Source organism: Polyodon spathula, chromosome 7 (assembly GCF_017654505.1).
Source record: "Polyodon spathula isolate WHYD16114869_AA chromosome 7, ASM1765450v1, whole genome shotgun sequence".
Taxonomy (NCBI): Eukaryota; Metazoa; Chordata; class Actinopteri; order Acipenseriformes; family Polyodontidae; genus Polyodon; species Polyodon spathula.
Window position 1 is genome coordinate 58,689,642 of NC_054540.1, and position 14,408 is coordinate 58,704,049.

Genomic DNA, 14,408 nt, shown 5'->3' on the forward strand with positions numbered 1-14,408 from the left:
TCTCATAAATTCGAGAGGGACATTCGAGATGAATTATGCGACTGTCGAATGGGTTCTTCTTTTAGCGGTTCTTCAGGGTGATTTGAGTTTTCAAGGTTATTTTAACAAAGATTCTCCTGTTTCCGTTTAATTCCACTACTATAAGAATATACTCGATTAAGCATGTCGAATGCTTCATTTACATACCGATACGCCCCTTTTAAATTCCCACCTGTGATTCTCATTGTCAACGTTTGAGTTGTTACTCCTAATTTTAGTCGAATGTGTTCACCTGGTCAGGTGTTCAAGTCATTCTCCTGATTTATATAAAGGATTCTAAACGGTGATTTTTGTATCTGGCTGAAATTGAGGTTTTCTATCTGCTTCTGGAATGCAGCGCTCATGCAGAACAGAGGAAGCAAAATCGAAACAGAAGCAATATACCGTCCCAGAGTCAATTTATATGGTTTACCAGATGAGAGCGTTAGGTTGCGGTTGTGGATTTCCGTGAGGTGATTAAGGCTGATTTAGTGTCCGTCAGAAAGGAATTGAGCCCTACCAGTCCATCTTAAAGTGGTACTGGGTTTCTTGGCCTCTGGGTCGTTTCAGAGTCCTGGTGGAGATAGGGTGGGCATCAGCCCTCCATGTCCCTGCTATTAATGAAGTAACTACTTCATTGGTATAAAGGACACGTGGTTATATTATGTTCCCTCACAACCAAAGGGAGTTAGATAAGGTTAAAGCAGATTTGTTTTGATTTTCATCTGTCCTGGGGGGCTACAGATTGCACACACGCATGTTGCTTTGCGAAATCATGCAGGGAAACACAAGCCATTTTTTTTCCTTCGTTAAACATACAGATGGTTTCCGATGCTATCACTGTGCCATACTGTAAAATTCAAATTTAGAGCGATGGTTTGAGTCGCCAAAGAGACCAAAAGGAATATTCATTGGTAAATAATATATGGTTGGATTGGAGTTACCCCTTGTATTTGCAATATAGTGATTATATATATATATATATATATATATATATATATATATATATATATATATAATATACACACACACACACACCTGTCAATGAATATTGCTTCTGGTCTCCTTCTTAACCTGGGAATACTGAATCATAAAAGCGCTTTTGGCAGAGTATTTTCGTTTTCTCTTTGGGATTCTCAGGCTGCTTTGCGAAAAGAGAAAAGCATGCGTACTCAATTCGAATTCTACAGTGGCGAACCAATTAAAAACATCTGATTTCTTTTTAGATAGAGCCCGTTGTTTTTAAATCGCCCACAGGCCCCATTCAAATTCCGCGCTTCAATGGTAGCAGAGTGGGAAGCAGCCACGTGATTACGAGCAGTCGCCCTCTTGTTGATTTTGTGTTGTTAATGGTCACCAATGAGAAAAACTGTTTCAAACCTAATGTTGGATTGGTTTATAAGTACACATCCGTAACCTGACGAACAGTTCAGTTGTTTTAAGTTCATTTGGGTGCATTCTTATTTGTATTGTAGTTTTTGTGCCGCATGAGAGCATAACCAGGCCTTCCAATACATTTAGTTTTACCCTGTAAAATTGCACTGGTAGTTCTAAAACCACAGCGACCCTTTTTTTCTCTGCTTAACCTTGTCAGTTTAATCTTGTAATTTTAATGTTTGTTTACCTTTACGAAAGAGAGAATGTGGCGATAGGAACGTGTCCCACTCCGGTAAGCACGAAAGGGTTCCTGGTTCACAAATTGTTAGTGCTGCAAAATTTCAGGAACTCATTGGAGCAAGAACTACATTTACACAAAAGGTAACGTTTTTATTTATGCTTTTTTTGAGTGATGATTTTTTTTTTTGGGGGGGGTAAAGATTTCATGTTTTGTAATGTATGTATGTATGTATGTATTAATTAATTAATGTATTAATTAAAACCTTTTTAGTTCAGTTAAGTACAGCGGTGGATATTCTTCTAATGGTTAGTGAAGCAGACTTCTTGCGCAATTGCCTGAATGTTTTGGGCAGGCTTGACCAGGGTTGCAGTATTGTTCAACAGGTCTGCGGCTTTTTTCAAGAAATCAAAGCAGGTACGAAAAGTATCGTCTGAAACTGTTACTTGTTGCAGGTCTTTAAAGTTAAGGTTCCCCAAGTACGAGCTGTTGTGCCGGACACGAGTGGAAAACCACACACAGCACTGCACTGCCTGCTCGATGGAGGGGTCAAGTGTGTATGAGACCAAACCACACACAGCACTGCACTGCCTGCTCGATGGAGGGGCAAGTGTGTATGAGACCAAACCACACACAGCACTGCACTGCCTGCTCGATGGAGGGGTCAAGTGTGTATGAGACCAAACCACACACAGCACTGCACTGCCTGCTCGATGGAGGGGTCAAGTGTGTATGAGACCAAACCACACACAGCACTGCACTGCCTGCTCGATGGAGGGGTCAAGTGTGTATGAGACCAAACCACACACAGCACTGCACTGCCTGCTCGATGGAGGGGTCAAGTGTGATGCCAAAAGTGTTTTTGTGTGGTGCTGTTTTTTTATTTTTATATATGACATGCACACAGATGTCCGTCGCTTATCTGACTGTGGTGGGATCAGAGTATGGGTGGATATGTGAAAAGTTAAATACCTGAATCCTGTTTTAATTGTTATACGCAGCTGTAACAGTTACTATATTCACACAATTGATGTTTTAAGATTCAGCTTTTATTAGGGAGCTCCCCCAAGTCTTGTTTAGAAAGATACAGGATATTAATGCTTGGGACCGGGTAGCCATCTGCTGTGTGGGTGCGTGCACTCACTGGGGAGTGACAGGCAGGAGATCGAGACGCAGGTTGAAGTTGATATGCCCCCCACAGGTGAACCAGGATTTATTTAGATATCAACACACTGAACAGCTCATGTGATTCTACTAGCAATGTAAGCTCACAGAGTACATACAACACAGGAGCAGAAAACTAGAATCTACAGTATCTGAACTAATCTTCTCTGTGAATAGTAAACAAACTCCAGCTACTCACCCCGCTGTACCTGACACCCCGCTGGAACACACCTACCTGCTGATTAGATTCCATGCCTGGTAATCACACACAGAGGTCAGACTCACCCAGGAGCGTCAGGTACTGCATCCATTAATTACAATAAATACACATTATTTACACTATACATTTATCCAAAACCCATCTTCATTCACAGGGCTCCTGCCCTGCCACAGTGCTTTATACACATACATTGGTGTCGGGTCATTTACACAGTAGCAAAATGGATAGGTTTACAAAAAAAAAAAAAAAAAAACGTTCAATTGCTTTCGCTTTCCTGTAGCCATTTTGCATTCGGGCTGTACATGTGGGTGACGTTGCTGAAGAGCTTGATCATGGTGGATAAACAGTTAAGGCAGATATGTGACAGGCGGATACACAACGCATTATTGTGTGTGTGTATGTGTATGTGTATGTGTATGTGTGTGTGTGTGTATATATATATATATATATATATATATATATATATATAGACAATAACATGCCAACTTTGCACAGCCAGGATGTGAACCTGCACTCCCCTGACTGTATGACTCACACCTGCACACCACATGGCCATGCTTTTTCCAGGGGTGACCTCGGGGGACCCCTGCGCTTCCCTGGCTGTATGACTTGCCTGATAGACGACACACCCATGCCTTAACCAGGGGTGACATCGGGGGACCCCTGCGCTCCCCTGGCTGTATGAATTGCCTGGTAGACGACACGCCCATGCCTTTACCAGGGGTGACCTCGGGGGACCCCTGCGCTCCCCTGGCTGTATGACTTATGCGGTACACGACACTCCCATGCCTTTACCAGGCATTAGAGAAAGTAAGAGACAAGACAGATAGACTCTGATTTTCCTTCTGGTGCGATTTTCATTAAATTAACTGAAATGTATATTGACTTGTTTTACAAGTTTGAGGCCCTCTTGTGGTCATAGATAATACAGCAACTAAAAGTATCAGTATTGAAATTTATTATTGATTAAGCTGTTTTTCAAGAAAATGCAGTCAGTACTCAGTATTGTACTTGTTTTCATCTATGGAATATAAAACTAGCTTATAGCAACTGTAGCGTTGAGGGTAGTTGTTGGTTGGGCCAACACCTATTTCACGTAGGCTATGTCTTATCATATGTGGAGGTGGGAGTATGTTTGTTCAGGTAAAAGCTAATTTATTTTACATGACTTTAATGCTCATGCCCACCCAGATCTTAATTCCAGATAAGAATGGGTTTGGTTCCAAAAGTGAGTGAATCACCCCGTTATGTATTATGACTGTGCTTTTTAACTGCGTTAGGTGTAGTATGTATTTGCATAGTAATTTCGTAATATTTTGACGATTTGTCAGATGTCCAAGGCATCATTGGGAGCATGCGTGCAGCAAGGAGCTTGGCTGGTGTCTCTTAAAGCAGTTCCGTCGAGCCATGCTTGCTTGGTAAAGGGCGTCCACCAGGCTCTCCATGCCTCAAGGGCTTGCTTGATCAGTTCCCACTTCTATGCGGGGTTTTTCTGCAGTACAGTTCAGAGTGACAGCAGGAACACAGGCTTTCCTACATTTCTTGAAGATTCAGTCACTTATCACTGCTACGGGCGATTTCTTCTTTTAGACTGATCTTTACTGCTCCCGGCCAAAAGGGGAACTATCACAGGGTCTAGCCGACTCTAGCTTTGTCACTGTGTCACTCTGACTGTAGTAGACCATGTGTACATGTGTAGCACTAGGTTGCTGCTTGTTGTTGTTGGTAAAATTCTGTTGCTTTGAAATCTCATCCCTGTTTCATTCTTTTACCTCCATTCAAGGCCTTGTAAGATGTTTTGTTTTTCATGTTCAGCTGTTACAAGAACAAGGGGCTCAAAGTGTTTTTGTTTGGGACGGGGGGCGGGGGGGGGGGGTTCAATTCAGTACCAAACTGTTACGTTGTTTGTAATGTAAGCTGGTTATGACAGACAAATAAAAATAATTCTTGCATTACAGTATGAGTTTGTTTTTTGTCTCCATGTGTAAACTGTACTTCAAGGAATTCATTTTGGAGCAGCAGAGGTTACCCCAAGTGCCACTGCTGATCGTGAACTCTGTGCATAGTGCACTGTCTTGCCAGAAGTAAAGTTTGCATAGATATATCCTTTGGATGAGACGTAAAACCGAGATCCTATTGCAAGTGACTATGCAGCCCCAGTTGTTGAGGCTGTGCTAGTCACTTTGGATAAACACGTCTGCTATATAACTAATTAATAATAATAATAATAATTGGGGATGAGCACCAATTGATTTTTGATATCGACAATAATTTCCATTTTGTGATTACATCTCAAAATAATGCAAAATTCAGCATGACCCAGTACTTAATACTTTTAGAGGTGTTGAGTCCTGTTTCATATTGCAGTTGTTATTTTTTTTTTCTGTGTTTTGGAAGACTGATATCGATATTAAAATACAATTTTTATATCATTGCCCACACCTAATAATAATGTGCCTATAACCTAAGGAAATTCCAGTGCTAGTTTCTGTGAAAATAATAGATCAGATAACAATGCAATACATATATTGTTCCTGGCTGGTCATTGTGTCGCCTTTAGCTGCTGCAAAGTTCAGCAAGGTAGTCCTGTTAGTCAACTATTTACACAGGTGGGGACGTGCTGTACACTGAGTATGCAAATTCAACATCTATTTAATTATAAAAGGCATCCTTGAAATTAAAACTGGAAATGTGTTTTAATAAAATCTGTTCATTTTATGATTTTGATTTATTTTTTTTTTCTTCTAATGTAGTTCTTTTATTTTAAGTTGGTTTATTAAAATGTAACGAGCATGTTTGCAATGTATTTCGATCCGGATAGAATCTATTTGGTTTTAGTGTTCTGTTGCGGGTGTATCCTGGGTTCCACACAGTAGGACTGGTTAAGAGAGCAGATCTGGTGCCATCTGTTTAATAATGGAACAGCACCATATTAAGTAGTGTGCAAGACCAAAACTACTGGCAGTATGCTGGTGTAAGATAAATTGTACTGTCATCTTTCTTTTATTTATAATCCTTTTGACACTAGAATCAAACCAGCACTGTTAACACCCCCCCCCCCTTGAGACACACTGTTCATACAATACCTGTGCATTTTTAAAAATCTGTTTCCTCTTGCTAAGGCTTGTACACTTTGGCCTTCACCCACTATGCTGTCGTATTGAACACAGTACTGTGAGGCTGTCCAATGAATGAGTCTATCTGGTTATGTTAGTAAGTAATCTCCAAGATTTTGTTAATCTTGAACAGTGCCTGTGTTTAGCTATTTTTTTCCACCATTAATTACTGAGCGAAGCCTTGCTTCACCCCTGCCAGGGGGGATCCATACAAGGTGAATCTCTGGGACTTCTGTTATTACCAGTTCCCTTTTACATTTTAAATTTTGTAAAATGTTTGTCATGGGAAACAAACTATTTGATTAATAATCAATACTATGATTAAGGTGTTACGAACTGGAAAAGAAATGATAACAGCCTTCGCTATGCAATCTCAGTTTAAAAAAAAAAAATTGAAAACTCCTACGGTACACAGTTACTTGGTCACAATGTAAATATCTTCTAGAAATTATTTGAATGGTTCCAGCTTTGCTGTGTGCTGATTGGTTGATCAGGCTCGTGTATGTTCGGGTTGGTACAGTATTTAAATGCCTTGAAGTTTCAGAAGCCCTGGTAATAAAATGCTCCCCGTGTTCTCTTAAGATTACAGAAGAGCAGAACAAGGTTCAAAAGCAGGGCGTGACTGTTTTGTAAGTACTTTAAGTATTATCTGTTACTGTTTTGATTTCTCTCGCTTTTATAAAGATATGCTAATTAAAAGATTTAGTTGTTTTTTTTACTTGCTTAAAACTGGGGTACAATTTACATCTGCCCCCTGTTGTACAAACAACCTGTCATAAATGATCAGAAACCTGAGTCTTGTGTCATGAAGAAAAACAGTCTTCTTTGAAACTGACTGTAAATAGAGGTACCCGTGTGACATGCGTTCAGTTGAAAAGATGATTGACACCTGGAATTGGTTGCTTAGTTTGGGTGCAGTGTGTTAATTGTACCAAATTTTAAACTAGTTACCAAAGCCCTGATTTTTAAAACCAAACCTACAAGTGTTTCCACATGTAGGAATGTTTTCCCACGACAAAGTGCTTAATGTTTATTGCATGGGACCGGATCTATTCCAATCTCTGGGGCATTTTAAGTATTTATTTCAGGCAGCGGGACGACTATCAGCAGGTTCAGCAAGTGCTCTGTGCTGAATCCGTTTTGCAATTGGTATGCTGAGATTGCAGGTGACGTCTGCTTTAAAGACGCAGTAGTCTTTACTTTCCTGTGTTCATATTGTATGGACTGCATAATTAAAGCAACACCGCGTAGTATTGTATGAGTTCAAAACTAAAACAATGTATCTACTAACGTGTGAATGTAAGCTGCACGTTTGATAGGTCCAGAGGTCCTCGGGCAGTAAATCAGAGCTTCGCTAATAGTTTGTAAACACGGTCATCCTCCCAAGTGAACATGAATAAGAAGGACGTATCGCACAAAACAAAGAAACGGTACTGCCAGTGCTAGAAAATACAAAGAATTGTACTATCCTAGTATATCAAAGAATACTTATGGGTTTTAGAAGTTCATTTGAACACTTTTTTCTTAGGCAACGATTGCATGCTTGTTTATCAGTATAGTATAACCTTCAGTCATTTTGGAGGTCATGATATAAAGAATGCAGAATCTTTACTGCCAACAAGCAATACTCTGAACAGAAAACAATTTATATAATTCACTAAATACAGGAACAAAAGCTTTAGAAATTAAGAAACTGATTAAAGTGTAATCATTTGCAGACTTATGATTTCAAATGGAATTCATTGTAGGTAATCATCAATTCATGACGAATCCCACGGTTATACATGTTAAACTGTCATTCAGCACTCAGCCTTCATGAAACAGGCACTCATGTTAAAATATGAGTAAAACAAGGGATCAGAAAGGCGATGATCCTTGACACCCAATAACCCACAAAACAAACAGCGTCATTGTATGTTTGTTACGGTCCCATTTGTTTAGCTCGAACTGTAAATCTTTGTGCTGGGATCCCTGAATGGGGGTGGTGGAAACAGTCACTTGAATAAACTCTGAAATAATCTGGAGCCAAAGACGCAAACTGGCAGACTGCAATGGGAACAGCATTTACTGTCAGAGACGCACATTTGATGTCAGAAGGGCCCAGACAGTTGTTCCAGCTACAGGCTGCACACTGCTCAGTACGCAGCACTTCTCATAGCATTGCAAATGAGAGAGATACGGGACAGGGTGGAGAGATCCATCCACAGATCATCCAAGCATTGACATACATTTCATGAAGTGGGCTTTTGTACGAAATGTCCTGGAATAATAATAATTAAAAAAAAAAAAGTTTAAATCATTGAAAGCGTTTGCGTACAGACAGGAAAAAAAGAAAAAAAAAAATCATTTTTGTACACTACAGTTATACCTCCGTTCAAACCTTTATATATGTATTACACACACTGTATATAATATATTGGTTCTTTAGCCAGATCTCAACTGGATGAGCTGCAGTGCCATTGTTAAAACCATCAGTTCACAAGTTACAGTAAATGCACATAGGACTGAACCTTCATGGATCATAAGTCAACAAGCATGGTACATTCTCAGAGCACAAACCAGGTCATTTCTATTAAATTCTCAGAGCACAAGCCAGGTCTCTTCTATTACAATGACAGTCTGTCGAACTTCAGAAAGGGTTTTCTCGGTGCCAGTAAAGTGTGACTTCTCAAATAATGGCTACTGTGCTGATTGTGTTGACACCTTATTGTTCCAGTTTATCAAGTGACATAAAAGAAAATGCTGCATCTGAAAATAACACAGATTGCTGTTTTTAGGTTAATGAATGTTCATAAAGACCCTCCTGCACCGGACTTTTCAAATGAAAACGCTGGCCTCACGTGGCTTCTGTCGTTGGTGCGACATCGACAAACTTTGTGCTGTATATCAGTGTTTAACTAGAAGGTGAATCAAACAATGCACCCCAGTCCAGTGTGACACATGAAACTGAGTCAATCTCCCAATGTTCTGCATTGCTTGTTTTTTTTTTTGTTTTTTTTTACGTCAAAAACACCCTTCATTTCCCTGGTCCTTCTACAAACAATAAATAGAGGAAAAGGCTTTGTGTCCACACAGATTCTTTCTTCTGCATGGGGTAGGCGGAAATCAAGGCATTTGATCTGAATTCTAAAGAGTCTTGTTAGCCTCATGAAGGCCACCATTGTATGTAAATAGTTTATATAAAAGCGTATGACTTGTACAGTGCAGGGCAGTGGCTAGTGTCAGGGAATTCGTTTGCACTTTGCAAAGACATGGTGTTCCAGCGCATCCCTTACTACACTGATGGTAATCCAGATGACTAAGGACTTGTCTGCGTGGGGACTCACCTGAAGGTAAAAAGTGCTCATGCAGTGGAGTCCTAGTTGGTGGTCTGATGTATTTAACTAAAGAAATTCCGGGTGTTGAAATGTGATGATTTACAACAGGATTTGTTGAGCCTCTAGTCGGGAACATGTTGTAGGACTTCATTATTTTAGTATATTATTTTTTTATATATTATATATAATTTTAAATAAATTTGTGTGGGTATTCTAATTTAAAGCTCTTAAATAAGTAAATTATAATATTTAAAAAGAATAAAAGGGCAATAATAATGGTGTCGGTGGGTTGCAAACATCAGCAGGTTTTGAAGTGAGGTTAAACTAAAGGATTTGGTTTATTTGCTGTTCCTTGTGAAATAATCAGCACAGACATATTTTAGGATTTTCAGGGTTGTGCTGTTCAAGAATGACTTGCATTTCTTTCTCAGCCTGTGTGCACCCTGATTGAATGGGGAGTGTGTGGGTGATTCGCTTCACACTGATGGCTCGTTCCTGTGACAGGGTTAGTTATCCGGGGTTTCACTGTGTACACTAAGCACTCGCCTGTTTGTATCCCTTGCTTGTGACAGCTGTGACTAGCAGGAGATCGGACGACTGGGAGCAGCTCCTGGCCTGAAGACTTTGCCGCTAGTCCACCTGTTAAGTTTTGATCAGGTTTTTTTTTTTGGGGGGGGGGGGTTCAGAATTTGCAAGTGCAAGGTGCCTGGGTAAATGTATTATTGCTATATATCATTCTAGCAAAGAAAGTTCCCTGATAAAGAGTTAGACGTACTGTACACATCTCCTATCAGTGAGTTTGCATCATCTTTTGTTCTGGGTATGAGGCACACACCTATCAAGGAGTTTGCATTATCTTTTGTTCTGGGTGTGAGACAGTGCAGTGGGTTAATGTACACATTTCCTATCAAGGAGTTTGCATTATCTTTTGTTCTGGGTGTGAGACAGTGCAGTGGGTTAATGTACACATTTCCTATCAAGGAGTTTGCACTATGTTTTGTTTTGGGTGTGAGACAGTGCAGTGGGTTAATGTACACATTTCCTATCAATGAGTTTGCATTATGTTTTGTTCTGGGTGTGAGACAGTGCAGTGGGTTAATGTACACATTTCCTATCAAGGAGTTTGCATTATGTTTTGTTCTGGGTGTGAGACAGTGCAGTGGGTTAATGTACACATTTCCTATCAAGGAGTTTGCATTATGTTTTGTTCTGGGTGTGAGACAGTGCAGTGGGTTAATGTACACACCTCCTATCAATGAGTTTGCATTATGTTTTGTTCTGGGTGTGAGGCAGTAACCTTTCATCTCTGTACTGTAGGTCTGGGGTCGAATCTAGCTTAGATCACAGTTGGAAAGGAGTTTGGTGGTTTCAACTTAGTCTCCTCCTCAGTGGGCAGAAACACACAGTGTCTGCTTGGGGAAGCCCAGGACTTAACAGTAGGTAGGTTGTCTAGGTCAGGACTGAGTGGCGTGGGCAGAACTGTCGAGCTGTACATGCTACTGGTCCCTCTCCTTTCATGTGCATTAAATCCACAAACCCCTCCCATCTTCAGCTCACATGTTCTGCATCCATAATGTTCCGATTTAACCCCACACACTAAGAACAAAACAAAAACAACTTGAACTTTTTATATCAGATCAGCAGCCAGATGAAATGTGTCATTGCGAAGGTGAGATTTAATACTCTTTTGGTCTTTTGCAGCTCTCTTAATAACAGGATAGGTTTCATGAGATGTTCATCCCATTTCATGTGTGTGTGCACCAAGGGTTTTAAAACCAAAACCCGACCAATACTGCATAAGTTTACAGACAGTGCCAAATGTCATTGAAACTATTTTTTTCTTCCTTTTTTTTGTGTTTTTTTTTTTTTTTTTTGTTACAGACCTGGAACCAAAAATGAATTGGGCGTCTTTTTATGCCGTAATCAGCGGTGTAAACAGGAACTCCACTGGAATCGGTCGCATCTGGCTGTCCGTCCTCTTCATCTTTCGAATCATGGTCCTGGTGGTCGCCGCAGAGAGTGTCTGGGGCGACGAGAAGTCAAGCTTCATCTGCAACACGCAGCAGCCTGGTTGCAACAGTGTCTGCTACGACCAGTTTTTCCCCATTTCCCACATCCGCCTGTGGGCACTGCAGCTCATCCTGGTGTCCACGCCAGCCCTCCTCGTGGCCATGCACGTGGCTCACCGCCGGCACGTCGAGAAGAAGATCCTAAAGCTGTCTGGCCACAGTAGCGACAAAGACCTGGCGCAGGTCAAGATGCAGAGGATGAAGATCACAGGGGCCCTGTGGTGGACCTACATGATTAGCGTGATTTTCCGGATCCTCTTCGAAGCCGCGTTCATGTACATCTTCTACCTGATCTACCCGGGCTACAAGATGATTCGGTTAGTCAAGTGCGACGCCTTCCCCTGCCCCAACACCGTGGACTGCTTTGTGTCCAGACCCACGGAGAAAACCATCTTCACCATCTTCATGCTGGTGGTGTCTGGGGTCTGTATCCTCCTCAACATCGCAGAGGTTGTCTACTTGATCACCAAGTCCTGTTTCAAGAGCTTGCCAGACCCGGATTCTGGCTCCAAAGGTACTTTTTATGGGCACAGGTTCTCCTCGTACAAACAGAATGAGATCAATCAGCTGATCTTAGACTCAAAAATCAACGGGACGAAGAGAAATCCCGATTCTGATAAGGAGGACAGGTGCTCGGCCTGTTAGATGTCTTAATCTAACCTCTGTGACCCAACCCATTCAACTAATCAAGCTTAACCAGTGTTTGAAGCAGGTTGGAGCTCATTGTTTCTTCGAGCACTGAGACAGAGTTTAATCTTTTACAAGTGTGGGGATACTTCACAGCATTTACAAAGCTGTAGATTATCATTTATAATTTATTTTGTAAAAACACATGATAACATAACCCCTTAACCTTCAACCATTCTTGACGCAGTTCTCTGTCCACAGGTAAGCCACCTCAATAAAGCATCATCACGCCATCCATCTGCAAAGACCACAAATACCTGTGTTTGTACTGATCAGTGAGGGAGCGAACTGCTTACAGTGTTTAAATGGACCAGTGTGAAGTATCTCAATTCCTCAAGCCGAGGTAACACACTGGAGGTTCTGCAAACACACCATTCTAGAGGTTAAGGGGTGCAACTGTGTTTGATTTTTAAGAGACATATTTCACACGCCACTTGAAATTACAGAATCGTGTGTAATGCCAAATACTTTGAAAGTGCCACGCGGCCTGTATATGACTAGATGAAATGTCCATGATTCAGTTGGTCTTTGAGATGGTATCAATTTCGCGCCACTGAAACACAACTAACTTTTTTTTTTTTTTTTGGTCTCAGCTCGGAAGTGTGCCAGTAATTGACATCACCTGCTTTTCAATGTCTAAAGTTAAGAACTTCTCTTTCAATTCCCCCCCCCCTCTCTCTCTCTCTCTCTCTCTCTCACAGAGATGTGGTAAGAGGCCACGAGCAATACATTAACCTTTTAGATACAGTTTTCACTGAAAAAGTGTTTTTTTTTTTTTTTTTTTTTTTTTTTATGTAAATGAAAGCTGACATGACTCTCCTCTGCCACAGTGGTCACATTTCAAGCATGTGTGTACTGCAGTGCTGCCAGTATACACACATGCAACGGGGACAACATGACCATCCTGCCACAGAAAGTGTGATACTGCCACTGTCACGTCTGTAACTGCCACATCTTTATTCTAAATGTTCCATTGTTTACATGTTGAGTGTAACTGTCACTACACTTCTAAATGCATTTAGAAAAGGGAAATGCGTTGAATACTGCCTCCAGTGGCACATTGGGTCATTGTTACACTTGAAAACTAACTTTACAAAGATCAATTTGTATTGAGATGAGTTTAAATAAAGAAAAAAAAACTGTAAAACTTGATTGTGTTTTCACTGAGCTAAGGATTATTGTAGCTGTGGTCATTAATGCCATTCTCTCCATCTATTTCATAACTGTTCATTATGACTTCATGATTTTTTTTTCTCCCCCCATTAAATAAAATGTTCCCAGACAATGCAAGCAAATCCTATGATTCCAAAACATGTGTTTAACAAGCATCGTTGTCATTAACCTGAATTGAATAGATACTGCATAGGGTTTCCACGCAACTCAAGTGTAGAATCTAAGCTGTAATTCAGATACTTCATATTCTTACTATGCTGTGTCTTATTTAATAAAGCCTCGGTATAATATTATTTAATAACTATTTACAATTTTAAGAAAAATGTTTAATTGTTACTTGGTATACTTCTTCTCATGAAACCTTTAACAACAGCAGGGGTCTTTGGAAACCCTCTGAAATACCCCCGAAGGAAGGCTGACTTTGAAAACAATGTAATAAAAAAATGACATGCTGTATGATTTTATACCTATTTGCATTTCTCATGCTTTCCAAACGCTCAGGTCTAGTGGTGTGCGCAGAGCACTGCGGCAGCTTCCACTCTGTGTGTGTGTGGAAGGGGTGTGGGTAATTCACTGACCAGGAGACAGACAGGTGTATTTGGAAACACCACACAGGTGCCCAGTTTTATTTTGGACCGGTTCTTATTTCTCTCCGGCAGAGGGCACTGTTGACCGTGGGCTGCCTATCAACGATGATAGACAGCACCACGGAAATACCACAGCTGGTACACGAACAGCAAATGCACACGCAGGTGCTCAAAGAAATAATAATGAAAACAGAAGGCGAAAAGAACAAGGGAAAATAAAACAGTAATAAAACTACAAATAAAAGGTGCTGCACTCGGCAGCGTTATCCCGGTCGCCGCTACCCGCACGACCCGGATCACCGTCCTGCTCTCTCGGCTATCTAGCCTGCTCTTTCACAATACGCCGGGGTCTGCCCAAGGGTTCCCCGCTCTCTCTCTTTCTCTTTTTCTCTCTCTTCTTTTCTCCCGGCTGATTCCCGGTCCTGAATCAAAGCTTCCGCAC

At 40.9% G+C, this 14,408-nt stretch overlaps 1 protein-coding gene across 2 annotated transcripts; it reads left to right on the forward strand.

Annotated features, from left to right (window-relative positions):
• Nucleotides 1-9,321: 9,321 nt before the first annotated feature.
• Nucleotides 9,322-13,353, forward strand: LOC121318948 (gap junction beta-1 protein-like). Of its 2 annotated transcripts, none has more exons than XM_041256167.1 (2): nt 9,322-9,465; nt 11,332-13,353. In XM_041256167.1, exon 2 carries the CDS (start codon nt 11,346-11,348, stop codon nt 12,162-12,164), a length of 819 nt encoding a protein of 272 aa, XP_041112101.1. In that variant the 5' UTR covers nt 9,322-9,465; nt 11,332-11,345; the 3' UTR covers nt 12,165-13,353. The 2 variants fall into 2 exon arrangements, with proteins under 2 accessions (XP_041112101.1, XP_041112102.1); XM_041256168.1 differs by lacking the exon at nt 9,322-9,465 and adding an exon at nt 10,732-10,890.
• The last annotated feature ends 1,055 nt before the right edge of the window (nt 13,354-14,408 follow it).

Coding starts and splice junctions, on each gene's coding strand:
- LOC121318948 (XM_041256167.1), top strand. CDS start 11,346: ATGAATTGGGCGTCTTTTTATGCCGTAATCAGCGGTGTAAACAGGAAC.